This window comes from Cylas formicarius, unplaced genomic scaffold, assembly GCF_029955315.1.
Source record: "Cylas formicarius isolate icCylForm1 unplaced genomic scaffold, icCylForm1.1 PGA_scaffold_7__23_contigs__length_41026272, whole genome shotgun sequence".
Classification (NCBI taxonomy): domain Eukaryota; kingdom Metazoa; phylum Arthropoda; class Insecta; order Coleoptera; family Brentidae; genus Cylas; species Cylas formicarius.
In genome coordinates this window covers 23,606,613-23,629,479 of record NW_026844352.1, presented here as the reverse complement: position 1 = coordinate 23,629,479, position 22,867 = coordinate 23,606,613, and the positions used below count along the sequence as shown (strand labels likewise).

General features: G+C 32.9%; 1 protein-coding gene across 2 annotated transcripts in view; it reads left to right on the top strand.

Moving 5' to 3' along the window:
- The window catches only part of LOC132704594 (protein PALS1), a 97,910-nt gene that overhangs the window by 22,100 nt on the left and 52,943 nt on the right, over positions 1-22,867 (top strand). For both annotated transcript variants that reach the window (XM_060674691.1, XM_060674692.1), the window contains 4 exons: positions 9,879-10,018; positions 14,379-14,500; positions 17,758-17,952; positions 22,000-22,176. In XM_060674691.1, the coding sequence (XP_060530674.1) occupies positions 9,879-10,018; positions 14,379-14,500; positions 17,758-17,952; positions 22,000-22,176 (634 nt within the window). The remainder of the gene's footprint in view (positions 1-9,878; positions 10,019-14,378; positions 14,501-17,757; positions 17,953-21,999; positions 22,177-22,867) is intronic.

Below are 22,867 nucleotides of genomic sequence, written 5' to 3'. Positions count from 1 at the left end.
ATCTATTTTATAATCATATTAGCCCTGAACTACTATCGCCCATTTATACTTACATAACTATTATCGTGGGGTCACAAAGGACCCCCCAATTTTTAATTGTCTGTGGTAATTATTTAAATGTATATTGTGATTTTTTTATTTTTGATGAATGTATGAGTATATAGAAGATACATATTTAGAAAAAGACACTTATATTTATAAAAAATAATAATATTAGAACATAAATAAGCAACACCTTCATTTTTATATAAACAAAATCAACAAAATCATTAGAGCAATAAAAAAAAATTAAAAAATATTGGAACAAAAAGTCTATTCTCTGGAAATAGGATTCCCATAATACTATCTTCAGCTGTAACAGAAGAAAAAGATATTCAAATATCAAGCAAAAAAAGGACATAATTTTCGAAAATATGATTGCAATAGAAAGATACCCACTGGGACACAAGTAACATTTACGCCTTACAACAGGACCTTCTCGTTAAGGCTGATCATCACGAATACTTTCAGATCCTAATGCTTTCGAGATTATTGAGCAAAGTTCTCTGTACAAATTGCGCATAGCAAATCTTATTTTCAAATGCTGATATTCATTCATCATTCCTAGCTCTTTGATAAACTCAGAGCGATTTTTTTTATTCCAGGATTAGCTGCAATATCCATTATAGCGTACCAAATCACCAAAGGCCATCGACGACATCTCCGACCTGAACGATAAAGGGCACATTTTTGGTTAAGGGCATCAACGCCCCATTTCGTGTCATTGTAAAACATTATCTTGGAATCACATAGACACATACTCTTGATGCCGTACTTGACTGATTTGGCATTCATATACATCGTAAAAGGACATCTGCCCCTAAACCCAACCAACATCTCATCGATTGTGACATATTTGGAACAGGTGTAATTTGCTATATTGTTGGTTATAAAAGTGTTGAACAAATATTATATTGCTGCAAGTCTATCACCAATGGCCTTTTTTTGCTCTCTTATTACATGATTATCAAATCTAATGGCAGTGAGAAGAAATAAGAAGCGTTCATTTGACTTGTTGAAAATAGTGTTTCTACATCCTCGTGATTGGATTTGAATAAACCAGAGAGATATAAAATACCCAAAAAGACCTTGAGTTCAGTTTCGCTTACATGATCAGTAATTTTTTTATTTGTATACTCTAAAATGCTGGCTAACGTATTAGGGGTTATCAATAGAGACCATGATATAATTGGACTAGATGGTTCAGATTGTAAGGCACGAAGACCTGGAAGGTGCGTAATAATATTGTGCGCGCGAACTCTTGATAGTGCAGGAGCCCACTTATATTTGTTGCGTCCGTAATAATAATTTTCAGACGATGTACGAGGTTAGCGCCAAAATTTTCCGGCCTGACATAGATGCAGCTCCAGTATCACGATAAAACTTTGTCTTCTTTTAAATATGTATCTTAATAGGCTGCGAAAAAAAAAGTCTTGCGTCAAATAGTTTTTTATTGGCAGCATTTTAAACAAGACGTGTCCTAAAAAATGTCGCACATAACGCAAATTCAGTATAGTATAGAGCAGTCATAAAGTTTTTGACAAAAGAAGGGTAAGCACCTAAAATTATTAAAGAAACCCTGGATGGTGTGTACGGCAAAAGTTCTCCTTCGTATTCTGTAGTGAAAGAATGGGCAAAACGTTTTCGAATTGGACAGGAGTCCCTTGAAGATGATTCAAGAACTGGTCGACCAGTGGAAGTCATAACGGAAGATATTGTTGCGATTGTGAAAGAGGTGGTATTGAGTGATCGACGTTTAAAGGTCAAAGAAATCTCAGAAATTACTAAGCTTTCTGATACAACTGTTCGTCGAATCCTGCATGATCATTAAGGTATGCATAAGGTTAATGCAAGATGGGTTCCTAAAAACCTTTCGGCTATTCAAAAACAACGCCGTGTCGAGTGTACGCGGTCTTTTTGTGGAACTCTGTGGGTCGGAACCGAAGCCTGTGATAGAAACTATTGTGAAGGGAGATGAAACTATGGTTCTTTGTTATGACCCTCTATCGAAAAAAGAATCAATGAAGTGAAGTCGTAAGGGTGAAGCACCTCCAAGAAAATTCAGTCTGCCAGTCAACAATAAAGGTGATGGCCACGATCTTTTAATAGATTTTAAAGAAACTAACACCACTATCAATGGTAAATATTACGCAACATTATGGCATAAATTGCGTGTAAAACGTCGAGGAAAACAGACCAGAGGCATGCGTCTTTTGCACGATAGTACACCTGTCCATAGTGCTGGTGTTGCACAAGCTGCCATTTTAGGGTGTGGGTTCCAACGGATAGATCATCCCACATTGTCCGATGTCACTGTGACACCGCCAATTCGAACATTATCACTATTAGAAGCCATTCTGACTAAAATAAAATTAACGCAACTACTAACGCGGGGTCAAATTCGACCCCCAATAGCAAATTACTTGCGATTAGTGCGACGCAAGCTCTACTACTAAACGGTATGCTAAACTATGAACTTAGGTCCGAGAATATATGGGGCGACAAAGTCATGCGCGGAACCGAAATCGCTAATTATAATAATGTTCACTTGTTACTCTAATCAAATGCAAATTTTACTGGTTAGGTTAAAACCACTTTTTTTTTAAATGGGAGCTGATTTTTAACAACTTTGTTTGTCATTAAGACAGACCTCTTGATGAAAAAAGAAAAGATTAATACTGCACATCATATTTGTGTATTTCGGAAAATTGTCTGCTGAATTTGTTTTGTATGGTTTGTCGGATTACCTTTATTTTGCTGTAGTAAAAATAGTAATAGTAAAAATTGATGCGTTGCAGGAGGCACTGATATTTTCGTAGAGAAGGTTTCCTCGCATGCCTCCACATTTCACCCACTAACCTGCATTTTTTTTTCTAAACTAACTCGTTTTCCCAGAACAGTTAACGAGATCCAAACTTATTGACGATATGTCAGCGGCCATGTTTAAATGTCGGGCATGCCATGTCGAACGGAGGTCCTCTATATCTCTAGTAGGTATATGGTTACGGGCAACTTCAATATCAAAATATGTTTTGCACTGTAGAAATAAATATTAACAAAACTTTCTCATCCAGTGAAATTATGTAACAAACCTACCAGAAAGCGACTATAGAAATGACAAAATTTTAAATAAATTCAAACTTTAATACCATTCGAAAATTTTGTTGATAGTTACAATAAGGCTACTAGAAATATTCTCCCTATGCTCATAGTAAGCAGCTTATGAAGCAACTGAGAAAATTTTTTTAAAAAATCGATTCAACAAGCAACATGGCCGCTGACAGATCGTCAACAAGTTTGGATGAGGTATTTTCTCCAAATATGTCCAGATCACATTAAATCTTCAAGCAAAAAGGAGCTAAGTGTGTGGATATTGCTATTTATCTATCTTAATGACATTAAGTTGTCATTGACGGAAAAGATGGATAATAATAACATTTGTGATCGCAACATGCTTGACATATTGTGTGAAATGAATAATTTTCGCTAAGATGAATGAATCGCCTTGAATTATATCTGTTGATCAAGAGTAGACTTAGTAAATAGAAGGAATTTTCGAAAACGCTACTACATAATACATAGTAATTTTGAATTTACTTTACCCGTTCTAAAGCTTTTATCACGCTGTATTTTCTTAACGCCCTGAGTACATTTTATATAATTTTACCTGTTGCCTTGTGGTGGATAAGCTATGGGTCACGCTATACAGGGTGATTGGTATTGGTATACAGGGTGATAGTGATTGGACTATCTTAACAATCGAATCCAATTTTGATTATTTCGAAAATTGCCGATAGCTTTTTTATTTATGAAAATTACTGGTTCGGTGAAAAACATTATCGCGGCATGTCCAAATGCAGTGGCGTGCTCAGATTTTTCTTATTTTGTATATCTTTACCATTTTGTCATACTTTTAGGGGCCAAACTTAACTTAAAATTCATTCCTTTAGGAATTCAAAATCTATCAGAATTACGAAATATGAAATTATTATTATTATTACATTTATCCTGACAGCTACGAACTCTGTTCACAAAACTATAAAAACTACGTTTTTTTTTATGAAATTTGTCATAATAGCAAAAACGTAATAAAAACTGTAATGTATTTTTGACAAAATACGATATTTTTTTTAGCCTAAAATAGCATATTTTTTTGTAACTGAGGAAAAATATCGTTTACTTTTTTAGCCGTATAGCAAGTAGCACCATCTTGGAAGATACATTCAATATTGTGTAAACGCATTTCTTTAATTTGTACCATTAAGTTATTTCGAAGTGTAATTCTTCCATTCCAATTGCTGATATGGATTCCCAATTCATAATATAAGCCGGAAACGTTACTTCTAAAAACTTTATTGTGGTTGCGTCATAATTGGCAGGCTCATTTTCATTGATAATCGGCTTTAAGGGTCGTAACTTGATTTAAACGTCATAATCGAGTTTTTAGCAAGGGAGAAGGTTGTCGTTTGTTTTAGAAAGCCTACCTTGGTTTTATCGAGGCGAAAAACAAATCATTCTACTTCGGTATGTATTTTGCCAGGCACAAATCATTTTTCATAGGATTCAATTTAAAAATAAAAACGCTCTAAAAATAGCCAGGTGGCCTTTATTATCTTTCTTATAATAATTTCAAGAAACCAATAATATAATATTTAAAAAAAGTCTGAAAGTCTCGTATATGCATCCGACTACGTCACTGGCATTTGACTTATAAAAGTGCCATAATTATGTTTTAACGAAACCAGAAATTTTCATGAATAAAAAAGTTAACTTTGGCAAATTTTCAAATTGTTTTTACCATTTAATATTTCGCAAAAATGTCCATTTCGTGGAAATCGATGTGTGTACGGCAGTGTTCAAAGGCATATTATTGCTTTTTGAACAACGTTTGCAATAAATACCAAATCAAATTGTAAAATTTAATACATATCGTGAAAATGGCGAAATGTACATAGCAACTCTAATTCGCAATGAGACTTTAAATTCCGTTTTAATTTGAAAAGTGAATGTTATGTAATGAAAAGCGAAAGCTCGCTGTTTCAAGAGCTTTGTGACTACTATTTTGGTCTATTCTCTTGATTGAGAGATGTGTTACTGTAGCAAAAGCGCATCGACATTTTAATTTTCGAATTTGTTCAGTATCCAATAATCCAACCAACTCAGTTATTATTAAAACAAATAAGAAGATGAAGAAAGGGTAAAAATTTACGATTTGACCAAAGTTAGGTTACTTTGATAAAGTTTGCATTCATATTACATATTACTTATTAAAACAGGTTAATAGAAACACATCCGAAATTCAGTTTTGAGTTTTCAAAATATATTGATTCAGCTACTCGAGTATAATATATAATAAACAGTGTAGTAAACTGAACTAATTTATTGATGGCAACTCTTCAATTGAATTAGGAATAATACAACTAAAATTGCAATCATTCAATTTTGTTAACTGAGATTATGTTTTTGATTAACCTCTGAAGATTTCCACCTTGGATAACAAATGCCCTTCTTCTTTATGTTGGGCATTTTCCATGATACTATTCATAATATGTTTTAATAAGCCATTTCGATTTGCCATACTGTGATTTTGACACCGCTTCGTGTCGGAGCAGTAGTTCAATTTCAAGTAGTATGTGTTAATATTTAAATCTTGTGTAAAGTCTGTTCATAGATATAAGGAAGTGACTAACTGATACGAATTAAGGAAAGACCCGTGCAAGCTGTAAGAATGAAATATGGCCCAACAGGTCCGTACTTTGCTTAGAATTTAATTATTTAGAGTTTTGTTAGGCAAGATACTAAACAATATTTATTTATGTTTAAATCTAAAATAAAATTACAAATTATTTTTATTACCTACTTAAAATACTTAAAATTATTCACATAATATATCGCCTGTTCTAATTATTATTTGTTCTATATGGATATGCGATTGTTCTGCTTTTTCTATATGATTAACAGAATTTGCCCAACTTTGTGGAGGGATGTTAAAAACTTCGGTTTCTATAACATTGTTATAATCTAAATCCTAATTTTTTCTAGATATTCCAGTCACCATTTCCGAATTCTAAAAGATTCCATTAAAACTTGCCTTTGTCAACTTTTTTAAATCTAAAACCCATGTGTTGAATACATTTCCATAAGGTATTTCTGCCACTTTTAACATCGGTTTCATCTTTTTCAAGCCGCCTAATTAAGATGTCTAATGTAGGCACGCTTTGTTCCTCGTATAACTGGTAAATTTTACGCCGTATTAAATCTTGATCACTTTCATCTACACTCGAGAACATGTCATCATCGCTTAATAATGTAGTAATAGGATTATTCACAATTTTCGTCAACGTGGCCCTTTCTTCTAAAGATGCATGCTTGCTGGCACCACGTTCAAAGAGAGTCAAATAAACATTGCTTATAACTTCCTTAGTCGCAATAGATTAGTGTTTTCTACATTTGAGCGGTAGCACCTCCTGAGATACACTAGACTCGCACATATTTTGCATAATTCACACACGATTCAACACAGGCTGTATTACACACGAAATAAGAACTTAAACTAAGTAGTATACCAAACCAAAGAATATTAAACACAGGTAGGTATAAAATTATTTTCTATTACGAACCACAATTTTATCTGAATTTATTTTCCGAAACTTTAGGTAATAATCTTGTTGTATTCTATGTTGATGACCACCTTTGGATAATCCATTCAAAAGCAATTTGTCACTTCCTTATATCTATGAACAGATCATTCCTTCCATATTACAGTATTGCAGTCTGGTCGTACACTTCTTTTTTAAATGAAGAAATTTGAGAAATGGTTTTACGGTTTCTACTTTCACGTTTTACCCAGAGGTAGTAGTAGTACGGATTTTCGAACTGTTTCACAGTAAATTAATATTCAACGAAAAAGACTACCACTTAAGTGACAGTTACTAATAATCAAATAATGTATGTGGTTTTAACGACAGCAGATTGGCATGGTCTACTTTAATAAAGGCTATAGACAACTTCTAGAGCAAAATCAATAAGATGCACGATTTTAGAAGTATTAGTTTAACTCATTCGGCTTAATTAACACATCTGCGATTTCCCACCAAAATTTGGACGTTTTTTTTACACTCTCTTAGGAGAAAATCCTAGAACACTACAATTGATATTGTTATATTCCACAGAGCAGTCACTTATTAAATACTAACCTATCTATAGAAAAAGACGAGGAAATATGGTGCGAAATTGTGAAATATGTGGTAAAACATTTTAAATAAAGCTCTGCAAATGTGGGATTTTCATATGAAATTTTGGCTCTACAAACCTATCTGAAATTTAGAACCCGAATAGTGGTTTTGTTTTGTTTCACTATAGGATTATAAGCAAGTATTTCAACAAATGTTTGGTAAACTAGTAGAAATATTAAAATACAAATTTTCAATTTTTCAAAGAAACTTCCGCAGGCTGTTGTAATACTATTTTTCTACTCCCATCTGTAAAATGCCTAATTACACACCGACCTAGTGTGCGGGAAGCGTCACTTTACCACGTCAGTTTTATTTCGCACGCATCCGAGCCACTTCGGACATTTCCGGGCTTTTACCGCACGGATTTGGGAGCAATCGGATGTTTTCGGAGATTTTACCGCACGGCTTGAATTTTGACGTTTGTCAATTCTGACTGTCGTGTCAGTGAATGTATTCGTGTTGTTTTGCAAAAATGGACCCAAAAACTAACGGTCGTAGAAAAAGTATAGTATGCAAAACGTTCGGTAAACTTTTTAACTCACTCGTTTATTAAAAACTCGCTCCGCTGCGCTTCGCTCGAGTCTAATGCCGTTTACCGCACCTGCTTAATATACTATTGTCATCAACCAATTTGTCATAGATATAAGAAAGTGACTAACTGATACGAATTAAGGAAAGACCCGGGCAAGCTGTAAGATTGAAATATGACCGAACCAGTCCGTACTTTGCTTAAAATTTAATTATTTGGGGTTTTGTTAGGAAATATGTATGTATTTATGTTTAAATCTAAAATCAAATTACAAATTATTTTTATTACCTAGTTAAATTACTTAAAAATTATCGCTTCTTTTTTTCCTCGCTGAAATGGGATTATTCACAATTTTCCATACAGTTGATGTTGGAATTTTCGTCAATGTGGCCGTTTCTTCTAAATATGCTTGCTCGCTGCCACCACGTTCAATGAGAGTCAAATAAGCATTGTTTATAACTTCCTTAGTCTCAATAGAATAGTATTTTCTACATTTGGGCGGGAGCATCTCCTGAGATACACTAGACTCGCACATATTTTGCATAATTCGCACACGATTCACCACACGTTGTATTACACACGAAATAAGAATGATTACTAATAAACTTAAACTAAGTAGTATACCAAACCAAAGAATATTAAATACAGGTAGGTATAAAATTATTTTCTATTACGAACCACAATTTTATCTGAATTTAATTTCCGAAACTTTAGGTAATAATCTTGTTGCATTCTATGTTAATGACCACCTTTGGATAATCCATTCAAAAGCAATTTGTCACTTCCTTATATCTATGAACAGACCATACTCTCGGGTCGATCTCCTTCTGAATTTCATTAAACAGAATTTTGCCGCACGGGTTTGAGAGCAATCGGATCTTTTCGTAGATATTTCCCACGCCTTGAATGTGATGTTTGTCAATTCTGACGGTCATGTCAGTGAATGTATTCGTGTTGTTTTGCAGAAATGTATTAGTGTTTATTAAACACTCGCTCCGCTCGTGTTAAATAAACTCGTGAGTCAAATCCCGTTTACCGCACTTATCAAAATGAAAGGTTTTCTGAAAGTTTTACTTTTTAAAATTACTTTCGTACTGGTATGTGTTTCAATAAGGTTTTTGATACCTAAATCTTGTTAAATAATTGTTTAAATATATAAGAAGTGTATAAATGATGCCAGCGAAATTATAAATTATAAAAAACAAGACCAGGGTGACCAAAAATATAACTTAATCTAATAATAAATTTTAGTGACTTAGAATTCTTTAAAAATGCATCCGAAAGTAGATATTGACTACCTCAATAAATCTTCTTCATTTTTAAATACCACAGACAACTAGATGCAATAAAATATTTAGCTATAGTTAACTATAAGTACTGGAAAGCAAAAAATTAGTCAAATTATAGCCACTTGAAGTTGTAATTGGATCAGAATATATTTTTTCTACTGCCGTCTGTAAAATACCTAATTACTCACCCATCTAGCGTGCGAGAAGCGTCGCTTTACTACGCTCCGCTCGTGTCAAATAAACTCGTGAGTCAAATGCCGTTTACCGCATTTGTTGCATAATATACTATTTGGCCACTAGATGAGATATAAAATGTGGTCAATATTTACTCTTTAGTATACAATTTGCTTACGTGCCTTAAATACTTCTTATGTAGTTGAAAAATTTAAATTAGGTCGTATTTTGATAAAATTCATATGATTAAAAGCATCTTAAGATTTAGGAACCCCAAACGCTATTGAAGCTCACTTATTTTGTTCGCATAATCCAAAACTGCTACACTATGCCGGAGATAACATTTAAAGAAATACCACTTTCATACTATACCACTTTGGGACAATCCTTATAGTATGAAAGTAAGTTTAAATCTTTACCGTAATATGACTTTACATATCCCGAAAGTAAAACCTTTTCAAAAACTTTCTTAAGAATCGAATACATATCGTATATTATGTATTATGAATTATGAAATTTGTGCCTGTGGGAAAATATTTATCCAAATTTTGAGAGGTTGTTTCTCCCTCCGTTAACTGTAAAACTTGAAATAATATTTAGTCATTTTTTCAGCTGTCGATTTGGACCTTTGCTCCGACAACGTTCAAGATGCATTTGTCATTGCGGTGGAGCAGCAGGCCCGGGAAAGATTGGAGCGCCTCTCGGCGCTCAAACGAATCACTCCTGTCGACATGACCAAGTTGTCTCAACAGGTAAACTCAAAGGATAAGCATAAGTTACAATATTACATATTGAGCATATTACAGTGTTACTACACCACTCTATGTGTCTGGGTAAGATAGACACTGTAGTTTTTTTATTCAAAGAAACTTCCTACTACTACAAAACTCCTGGATTCTTCCTGCGTCGGTTGCTGCTGCGCTCCTTCAGAGCTTAACTGAGAATGCCTCGCATTCTACTTTGAACCTGCTTATATATTGTTTCAGGGAGGAGGAGGGACATGAATATTGTCTCGAATGACTGATTTCCATAATGATGACAGGTAAAGAACTCAGTCGCGGTTAAGATCATTTGGTTGCTTATAGATTTCTATAGATTCTCTGTTGGTTGTTGATTACATGCAAGAATTTTAGTTTTACCTAATAAAATTTGATTTGTGGTTTTGTGATTGTATTCGATGACTGCTCGTGCGCGTATTTGTCATAGTCTTAAGGCTTTCTCAAATTCTTTGAGCTGAGTTGATATTTTTTATCCTGTGTTCTTTGCCACAGATGCATGGAATGCCGTGAACTGCTGACATCACAAACGCTATTTTCTCGTTTACGGATCGGAAGACGTGGGGAGATGTGGAAGTTATTAGAGAGAAGATGTGTTTTAATTCTGAGAGTCAATAACCAATTATTTTTGGGCTGGATGGTGATGTGACTATCAAATTGTAATTGAAACCGCAAAAATCCTTAAAAAATTAAAACCTCCTAAATCCATTTCCAAAGCCTAAACGCATTGCTCTAAAATCTTCAAAATGTAATCCTGACATCGTAATCCTAAAAGTAGATAATTAAAATGCTGCGGTAGTCATGAACACAAATGAATATCAGAAAAATATATAAGATATATATAAGACGGATCCTATTCTCAACTTAAAAAAGATGAAAAAATGTGTCACCCCTCATGATTCTAAAATTTCTGGTCTCTACGGCTCCGTAAAATTGACAAACCAGGATTATCCCTTCGACCTATTGTCAGCACCATCTTCTCTCGCAAAACATCTAGGTTCTATATTAAAACCCTTTACAGGGAAAACTGAAGGTTTCGTAAAATACATTACACTAGATCCACAGGATATTCTGGTTAGTTTCGACGTTATTTCAGATATATTAACATCCGAGAATCTGAAACCAAACCCTCCCATCTTAGTTGGAAAATGCTTGCCTGGGACATATTTTTCAAAGACAATTTTTTGAACAAACGTCGGGAACTGCTATGGGTTCCTCATTACCACAGGTCGTCGCCTAATATATTTAAGGAAGTTTTTGAGAAAAAAGCAATCGACACCTTAAACCAAAATTATTTAAACGCTACGTCTTTTGATTTTTGGCCTCATGGTCAAGAATCCCTACTATACACCCTAAGATACGCTTCACAATTGAATTAGAAATATAACATGAAAACCAGATTTGCCAATTGCTCAAATATCTCTTCGAACCGACAAAATACCGTTTGAGACACCATCCGGCCCAAAAATCGCTGGTTATCAACTCTTCCAATAGCAATGAAGCCGAAAGCAATCCCATACTTGCCACTGTTGTCCTTCCTTACATTCTAAAGTTCTAAAGAAATATAACGTCAAAACCAGATTTACTACGTGACCAAAAATCTCTCAACATCTTCGATCCGTCAAAGACAAAATTCCATTTGAGATGCCCAGGATTTACAGCATTCCATGCATATGCGGCAAAGAATACATTGGATGATAAATATCACCTAGGCTCAAAGAACATGAAAGAGCCTTAAAACTAAAACAAATAAACTCATCAGCAGTTGCCGAACACAATCACGAAACCGGACATAAACAATATATAAGCAGGCTCAGTTTCATTTAAGCACTATAGTATTGTAACTTATGCTTATGTAGCACTACTACTACTACTACCTATCTTTAAAAACCCTGTACTATCAATCAATCAATTATCAATTTGTAACAAGTCAATATTCAATGTGCAGATAAAATTAAAAAAAATAATATTCAACTAATTTAAATGAAATTAAAAATTATTTTAAATTAAACTAATATGCTATCATACCAGCAGTTATCTAAAACGTAATCTTTGACTTGCCTAGTTGCGTATTTCGGTGCTTAATTTAAAATCGTTTCAAAATGGGAAAATTACAATTAATTCCGTCGATATTAAAAAAAAATCAGCAATTTGAAACTTTCTTGTTGCAACTTTTTCTTCCCTACAAGTTAGCATTATAATGTTTTAAGTTAGACTTTCTGCTTTTGTGTGCCCAACAAACCTGTATTTTGTATGATTAACTAAACAATACAGCTCTAAATTCGACAATAAAGCCAAATTTAACCAAAAATTTAGGTCATGAAACAAAATCATTATTATGTGAAACATTCTTGACGTATTTTTTAAGCATTAGAGTTTTAAATACATTTTACTTTGGTAACTAACTATCGCGGTATCCAAAAAATATTTTATGAGAAACTAAGGAGACAGATTAAAATCATATAAGATTGCAGGAATAGGTCTGATTTCACAATATGAGTTAACATCAATTGTTAATATGTTTCATTCGTTCATATATTATTAGAAAATTTTATTATTCCGCACACCTAGCCATAAATCGTTAGTTGTAGAACTACATTCATCAGTCCAAATTATTTTAAATAAAAAGTTATTATCCGCTTCAAGCTGGTTTGGGAGCCAATGACAGCATTCTATGTTTTGTAAGTATAATAGTGGTTTGAATGAAATGGAATTCGCGGTCCATTTTCAAAATATCTGATTGATCCTCGAGTTGCATTATTAACCAAACTAAAACTACCGAATTTCAACAAAGCGTTCACTAGCAATGCTGAAATGGGCTGATTGCATTGTATTAAACGTCGCGTTTTCTGCATTTGAAAACGTGAAGTGTGTTTTCAAAAAAGTTTTTAATTTTGGGAAAACATTTAAAAATTTATACCTCTATTTCCGAGATACCAATAGTCCCCTAGAACTTAAAACACCCTGTACATACACGATATTAGCCCTAGTTTGATAGTTGTGGTTGATTCAAAGTAAAGAATGTAGTAGCATATAATATTTTTATTCTTGATATACTAAGCTGCTGAACTTGACTTATAGAATGCAATTTTAGTCAATTTTGTGTTATTTTCAATTTGGGAAATGAATTACATCCTTATAATAAGTAACGGATATTAGTTTTGGTAGGGAATGGGACGTTTCATACACAGAGGAGTAGTCTGTACGAGACCTAGAAATATTTCAATTCAACGTAAAATAACTGAATAAAAAATTACTAAAAGGAAATAACTTTTTCCCTGATCGCCAAGTTGGACGTTTTAATTTATAACCAACTTTTGGTGTTTTCTCTTATTTTCAAATACGAAAATAGACAAATTGTTTTGAAAAGTTACTCTAATTGAATTAAAATCAATTTATTAATTGATTGAATTGAATGAAAATTAAAATGAAATTTAAATTTTGAATCGCTTTCTGCGAATGCGAAACCTAAAAAAGCCCAAGCTAAGCAAAACTAACTTCCAAGAAATTATGTATAAATAAATTGTATCTGCGCGTTGCACCGTACCACCTAGAATTTAATATCATTTGAATTCATTTAAAAAATAAGTTTTTTGAATAGTAATTACTACTGCAAGATTCTAGGATAACATAAAAGAAATTTGGTGAAATCTGGGCAAATGGTTTCGATGAAAAATTTGATTTGGGTTACTTGTGTGTAATAATTTATTCGGGACTCTTTTTTTTCTTTAATTAATTTACACACTAAAATATGCAGAGCCTTTTTGCAACAGAAGCCACAGGAGATTTTATATTAGTTTTCAAATTAATTTTCAACTAATCTAAACTAAAACTTATTGAAGATTAACGGTTATATCCACCTAATTTTCAGTCTTAAGTCTTAAGACGGCCAAAACTCCTTGATGAAACATTGGCATTCGAACCAGGTACGAATTCGAAAATCTTTAAAATATAACAGACGTTCGACTATCAGATTTCAAAAACGCGCCGCAATATTTCTTGAAAGACTTAAGTGTATTCCCATAGATAGTAAAAGTACTTGAAACGCATTAAGGTCATTACCGAAACCGCTATAGATCGATGACGAGAGTTGCTTTTCTCAAATGTTAGGGGCACCTAAAAGGCCAGACGATATCTAATTACGAGCCATATCGGGTTTCTTTTATACTCCGCGTATAAAAATTTAATATCAAGCACATTTTGTGAATGTATTCGTTCAGAATATTATAGTTTTATATTGTTTTATAATTTTCGCATTACCAAATAAACAAAATCAAAATCAAATCTGGTTCCAAAATATGCTCCGAAATGTAACACCAACTTTCTTTCCTTTCAGTTAAATCAAGAAAGCAGTGTGCAAACTTCCGAAGATCTGAATGGTTTTATCACCAATTCTCCTATCTACGTTACTTCTTTGACGGCTACAGAAAGTTCAAACAACAACTCCACAGGAAACAGGTTGGACATTTTCCACGATTTTTTTAAAATGCAATTATAAGTTTTAAATAATTTGAATTTAGAGGCACTCTTGAATCAATATTTTTGGTAAATTGTTATTTTCGAAAGAAAATTGGAAATATCTTGTTTTATGTATATATAATTAATAGATTAAAATTATTAAGTCCAGTGGCGTCCTGGGGGATCGAGTTCGTCGTTCAATGATTCGAGTGAAAAGGATGGTGTACATTTCCAATATTAGGACCCAATTAGCCTCTTAATACACCAAATAACGTTGCTAAATTTTAACGGAATCGAGTGAATATTTGTGCAGATATAACGTTCGTTTTTGTACAAATACCCTAATTGATTATAGGCAATTTATTTCTATTTACCTCTTGAACTTCTCTTTAATCCTGCACTTCTTAGTTAACGTTTAAGATATTCTAAGTGATGTTTTACAGCGCCAATTTGACTATGCTCTCTTGGTACCTTCTATTAAAAAAAGATTTAATTTAACGTCGACAAGTTATAAACACTTATCTTTCGGCTAATAAATTCAGAACATTTAGTCAATCATTTGACTAATTTTTATATGAAAATATTGTGATACAAATTTTCTATTTACGTTTTTTTGCACTTTGTTCAGTGCTTCCCAAATTCGTTGTCCGCTATCTTGAGAATCGTTAGATTGGAAGAATAAATTTTTGAGGGTACCCTGTACCTCGATAGTCTCTTGTTTTATTGAAAACGTTTTAGTGTGCCGTGCTTCAATTGCAACCGCTACATGTCTTTTTTAAAAAGGACAACTTATTGAATGGTTAGTTTAATTTAATTTAGAGGTGGTTAGTTGGTGGTCAATTTTTCCCTTTTCAATGATATATCATTATTTTCTGTTTCTCTTAATGTAAATAAGATTTATTGAAAGCATTTAGATGCAAAATTTAATACACATACAACGGTTTTCTTTTTACCGTTGTATATGTACAACGGTAAAAAGAAAACAAAATATTTAATATCAAAAGGGACTATCGAGTTACCTATTTTAAAATCATGTTGTAACTTCCAAAGTTGTGTATATATCCAATTATGACTTGCGCCATCAAATTTCTCGTAATAAACTGTAGAAAAATGTGTCTTAAAGCATTCTGAAAATACCCTTTAGGGGACGGCTGATTTGTTGTGGGAGTTTGTATACCTCGACCAGAAATATAGCGCTTTTACGTGATTAACTTTGCCTACTCTTTGTTGCTCCAAAACCGCAGCCCCTTATAGAACACCCTGCCCAGGAGACTGTCTTAAGAATTTGTCTACATGCATTAACCAACGGGATATAAGCACGTTTTCAATCTTTTTCGCCAAGCAATTCTTGAAAGATGTACATAAAAATATTAGTGCAAAGTAACAATTTATTAAGTTCGATTGCATTACATTTCTACATAGAATCATTATTAATATACAAAATATTAAATATAATAATAATAAAGTATCAGCCACTTAAAAAATCGTCACTATCGCTGCTGTCGTCACCTAGTTCAATGATTTACTCCGCCACTAGTCGTTCTCGATAAATATTTTCGTCTTTTATTACTCGTTTTTCACAGTTAGACCAGCTTTGTACTGATATTTTAGCTAACTCTTGCCGCACCACGTTTATGGTCCTATCACTAAACTTTGGCCCAGTGTTATTTGTTCTTATATCTGCTTTCAACTCAAACCAAATCATCCCAATCGGGTTAAATATATAATGATACGGGGGTAATGTCAACATTTCATATCCGTTTTGTTGTGCTATCTGTAGCCTTTTCGTGTAGCTCTCTTCAAAATATAAATTTTTTCTTTATTTGAAGGAGTATTTGGAATTTTTCTAATTTGGACTGAATGATACGAGGCATTATCCAACACAATAACAGTATTTGGCGATATTTTTTTCAACAGTTTATTTTCGAACCAGTCCTCAAGTATTTACAAAGTCATGTTTTCATGGTAATCCACGTTTGAATCTTTGACGTTTTTGGCAGACAAAAATAAGACATCTTCCACCCAACCATTTTTGGACCCAGCACGGAGAATTATTATGAGTTTTCCGTGTGAAGGCAGCACGTCTATTACACACTTGTTGCTGTTATCACACCATCCTTTTTTTACTGTGTCATGAGTGTCGAACCATGTTTCGTCTAAATACGCTATTGGCCTATTTTGCTCTCAAAACTTTTCAACTGCATTTAAATAATCTTTGGGATTCCATTAGCACTTGACGTTTAATAATTGTTTGGAACTGAAAATCCATTTTCTTCAAAGAAGTGCGCAACACCTCAAGAACAATTAATGTTTAAGTCTGTCAGTACTTTTTATGCAGTTCTTCTAAAATTAGATCTGCGTGTTGCCCTTTAAAAACTCGCGAAGTACCAGCATCTTCTCTCACTTTCCTCTTGACTATCCTATTTGCAACAATTTTTCCTACAGTTCACTTCTGAACATGTCACTTGTTTTTATTGCTACTCCTACTTCCCCTTCTGAATATCTTATAAAATTGTAAACATTCACTTTGTCTTCAAATTCTGTCTTCTCCTAATAGGGAAACGTCTGCTTCATTCCACGGTCTCCACATTTTAAAGTGTTAAAAAACTGGAACTTTCAAAAAATGTTTAATTCTAAGATTCTAATAAACATTTACCTGAATTGCTAGGACGTACCTTTATCTACCGCTAATATAAACTATAGTCTGTTGTTTACAATTCGAAGAACTACGTAGAAGACACAAAAATACAAGAAGAAGAATATTGTTAATCAACAGGCGCACAAATTCACAGTCAAATACTCTGTAATATATACGAACAATTTAGATTAAAGTCTTTAGGAACGATACATATGTACGCTTCTACTTATTGGAAAATACCAAGCATCATCAAAGCTTAATCAGATTTAAAACGGTCTATTTACGTTTCAAATAAAAATTTCAAGTTTCTAGAAATATTCGTTACGGTGCATCTTAGGCAAGACCTACTTAATGCAGAATAAACATCTGTTGAGATGGGTTTTATCACTGTCCTGCGAAGGTCTACGGTTAACGTACTGTAAAATACTTAAAAAGTCAAAGCAATAAATGCACCATATTTTTGGTCGTATTATATCTGTAGCGGCTAATAAAATAAATGTCTGCCATTTCTCATAATTTTACCAAAACAATGGATTGGCACGAATGCTCCTCGACTAACTTTTAGACACCATGTTTGAGTAGAATGAACAGTTGAATTTGATTAATATGATCGATTTAGATCGGGAGGCGGCGTACTATCGGGCACCACTTCCGTCGTGGCCGTGACTCGAACGGGTGGCAAGCAGCAACCGTCATCCCGTGCTGCTTTGCCGACCAGTCGACCGGAAACTGGACCGTCACTGGCCAACGATCTGCGCGCCATCTCTCCTTTACAGGACACCACCGCGCAGCAAAACTTAGACGTAGCTCAAAGGTACACAACACAAAATAGCACCTTATTTTTTGGAAAGCCATTTTCTAGTATATTCTATTCATAAAACAGAAACGGCAATTAAAGAATTGGTTATTAAGGTTTCCAGAAAAATTTTCTTGCTGAAAAACTCATCTAAGACAAAACTTAAAAATTACAAAAATGAGTTATTATTTAGCTTTTGATCTCTTACATTAAGCGCGTATGTAATTTCACAAATACTAAGATTCAGAAGTCGATTTTATTTACTTTTATTGATTGATATGCAGTAAATTTGAATTCAAATTCTATGTTACTCCACCCTGGAGGAATAAGTTTAATCCACAGAAAAATAACTAGATTATCATGTCGAAGAAGGGGTTCCTAGTAACAACGGACGTTAAGTAATAATATCATATCGTAATTTTAATTGCTCCGGAGTGTTGAACCAAATGGTAATTTTTTTAGTAAAATAAAATAAACGAATTAATGTTTCATTTTTAATAAATTGTTAACAGAAAATCGAAGCGAATTTTCTCTTTAGTCTACCTACCAACCACAGTGGTATAAACCGAGCAAATTTAACAAAATATTTTGATTGAAATAGTATATTTGAAAATTATTATTTCGACCCAAATATTTGGTAGGTGAATTTATTATTTGTCAACGTTGTTCAAGGTTACACATATCTTTTGGTAACTTGTTTTTCAGACAAAACGTTCTTTTGGGCAAAGTCTTATCATGAAAATCGTACATAATTGTCATCTATGGCATGTGAAATAATCACGAACTTCAATAGTATATTATTCTACAAGTGTCTTAAACAACGTTTGAGTCACGAGTGACGTAAAAAGTTTGCCGTGTTGCATACTATACTTATTTTAGAGAAGGCAGTAGAAAACATATTTTTTTCTGCTCCCGTCTGTAAAATACCTAATTACCCACCGATCTAGCGTGCGGGAAGCGTCACTTTACCACGTAAGTTTCGTTTCCCATGAATTCGAGCCACTTCGGACATTTCCGGGATTTTACCGCACGCATTTGGGAGCAATCGGATGTTGGATGTTAGTGAACGTAAAAAGTATAGTATGCAACACGTTCGGTAAACTTTTTAAGTCACTCGTTTATTAATCACTTGCTCCGCTCTTGTCAAATGAACTTGTGACTCAAATGCCAGTTATAAGTCCCCTTAAGCTTTATCAATGCTTAGGTAGCGTCTATACGATAATGTTACTTTACCCTTCATAATTCTTATACGTAAGCAATAAGAATTATATAAATAAGTGTACACGTCCAATTGTAAGTCAATTTTTGACCAACCACGCTCGAATAAAGTTTTAAAAAAATCAAATTCGTTTTCGAAGACAAAAACTGGCACAGTCGGTCGGATTTCTCGCAAAACAAACATCCAAAAATCGGCACTGTTTGGTGTTTTCCATAAGTTAATTCGCGGGAACCTACACAAACAAAAACTGTTCGGGTGGTTCAAGGCTCACAGGACAGCGATTGAAACAAGTATCGTCTACATCGCTATTGGTACGAACAACGAGACAACACAGCTCCGACTTCAAAGATACGCTATGGAGAGACAAGCATCGCTCATCGTATTGGGTTAGTTTTAAGAACACAAAGCATCAAAGAAGACGAAGAAAACAAAACAGCTTCAAATGAATATTGCCGTTCTCAATTTAGTCCTATGGTTTAGATAAACGACGTAAAATTTTACATTTTACAAGCTAAATGATTATCCAGGACTTCTTCCGTGTAAATTGGGAACTGTGAAAATGATTTCTAACTATCTCTAGTTCGTGCAAATCTTTGACTTAAATATATATATATATATATATATATATATATATATATATATATATATATATATATATATATATATATATATATATATATATATATATATATATATATATATATATATATATATATATATATATATATATATATATATATATATATATATATATATATATATATATATATATATATATATATATATATATATATATATATATATATATATATATATATATATATATATATATATATATATATATATATATATATATATATATATATATATATATATATATATATATATATATATATATATATATATATATATATATATATATATGATGACACTATATTCCGGGATATCATCCGTTCGCTCGTTGAACTCCGACTGGAAACCTGCATCCGACTGGAATCCTGCAGACGTTTCGCCAAAATCTCACTTGGCATCTTCAATGCTCGCGCTCCGAAAACACTTCGAACACGGAGCGCGAGCATTGAAGATGCCAAGTGAGATTTTGGCGAAACGTCTGCAGGATTCCAGTCGGAGTTCAACGAGCGAACGGATGATATCCCGGAATATAGTGTCATCACATTTTTCCATCCGTGAATCAATACGTGAGAATATATATATATATATATATATATATATATATATATATATATATATATATATATATATATATATATATATATATACATATTTCTGATATATAATTCTATAATTCAAAATCAAGTAAAATTGCTAATAGAAAAATTAAAAAATACGCTGAATTTTCGAACTCTACTACTACACTCCTAGCGTAAGAAAACCTATAGAGAACCGAATTAATTAGATAAAACCTTTGAACCAAACTGATGCAGAAAAATGTGAAATGCAAATTAAGGAACTGCAAGAAAACAAAGATAAACTACAAACTAATTCAAGTAACGAAATAAAATTATTAGAAAAGACAATCAATATGTTCCATAATGTAATATCCAATATCTCACATAACCAAATGATCCTTAAATCAAAAATACTTCAAATCGAAGAAACAGACCAGAAAATAGCATTTCAACAAACGAAGGACTTTGACTATTTTTAAATATATGTAGTATAAACCAATTGAATGCAATGTACAATTCAACATATGAAATAGTTGAAAAAATAGAAACCGCTATTAGTTTCGCAAAATTAAGTGCTCTACATAACTCAATTATTAATCCGTTGAAAAATTTAAAAATTCTAATAAAAATCTGCAGGGTCAATTACCCCTTGAAATATCTCTCGAGAACTTACAGATTTTTGAAAAAATTATAGAAATTAATAGCTATTCTAAAGTATCAGTAGTTATGTTCATTCTTGAAGTACCATTAATTGAAGCACTACTATCAAATCTTTCCGTTAGTGACAACCCAAAGAAAGTGAAAGCTACTATAAAATGTGAAAATTACATAAAAAGTGTATCATTATCTTACCTCGTCGAATCATCTGCTGCCTGTAGAATACAAAGGGAAACTACAGAACTGAGGACGTATAAACAAAATCGATTATTCTTACACGATACCCGGGTTCCTCAGCTGAATTTTTCCCTTGCTATACGACGGAGAGAAATCCTCGATACCCCCGAAATTGACCCGAGTTCTATAAACCTCGAAGCAAATACAAGAACAATTGAGTGAAGATAAAAGAACAATAGAAGAAATGACAGCTAGAGTTTATATACAAAGAACCAGTGTTTGGGCTATTGTTTTGTACATTTTTTCCTTTGTTAACCATTGTTTATCTTGTATATAAACATTTTGTTTCTACCAAACCAAAACTGAAAGAAGAAATAATCGATAACATTGTAATATAATAAAAAGCACTTATTGCATGCGTGTTTTTATCTAAAGGGAGGAGCAGTTATAAATCCCCTTGAGCTTTACGTAATGTATATATGTGTACACGTACAATTGTAAGTCAGTTCTTGACAAACCTCGCTCGAATAAAGTTTTTAAAAAATCAAATTCGTTTTCAAATTCGTTATCAAAGGCCGCGCTCATCCATGCTGGCCAAACTAACGATTTTACTGCTGTACATTAAAATAAGCACCTGAAAAGTTCGAATCGATTTTCATTGGTGAACCATACCTAATTTTTACCTAAAACAAACAATACACGCTAACATAATGGGACTAGCAATGAAATGAAAGTAATTGGACTTATGATTTTTATTTCTTCGTTAGTCGAGCAACCGCAAATGCAGATAACGGATCCATATACGTAAATTGTTGTTTTTAGGAAAGACGGTAGCCCACCGCAGACGCTGGACGTTCATCAGTTGGGCGACCGCCGTTCCTCTTCGCCATTTCAAAACGGCCGGACTGAGTTACTTATCGGCACCGAAGACAATAAATTCAAAACGACGGCCATTGTGGAGAGCAATAATAATAAACTTACAGTGGAGAACGAATTGAGGTAGGTGTTATCAAAAATTAGATCGAATACAATGAAAGAAAAATTAAAAATGTAATAATAACTGTGCCACTATACGATCTGGAAGCCCATAGGAAATACTAAAAAAAGTTTCATACAAAAGTTTCTTGGAGCCTCCTAAAGATTTAAAATATTATAATTTTGTTGATACGGGGTGTCCCAAAAGTGTCCCCCAACATCAACTTTGTTATTTTAAATAGAACACTCCGTATATTTCGTAATTTTTTGAATCCTTGGTTAAAATAAAGGTCACTTTCCTAAGAAACTCGTATTCGAGTTTTGTATAGTTTAGGCAGAAATTGAGGTTATGTGTTTTTTTTCATATTTTGATTGTCCCATATAAAATATTTTAAAAATATTTTGATATTTCTTTATTATTTTCATGCCGGATTTAACAGGAATATTTTTAACTAAACTTTATGGACCGTGTTAACGAACTCTTTTTAGTTAACTTTGTGTTATATAGATTTATTTATTCAAATTTGTTACTTTGTTTAGTTAAATGAACTTTAGTTATTTATTTTTGTTATTTGGTATTTTCAACCAAGCTAGATAATTAACCATTAAATGTTTCTTTAAATATGAATTCTGAACTTTTATCAAATCTGTATTGTTAGCAATAGGTTTTTTTCGTATATCGAAAGTATTACATATTTAAAAGAAGTAGGTTCTT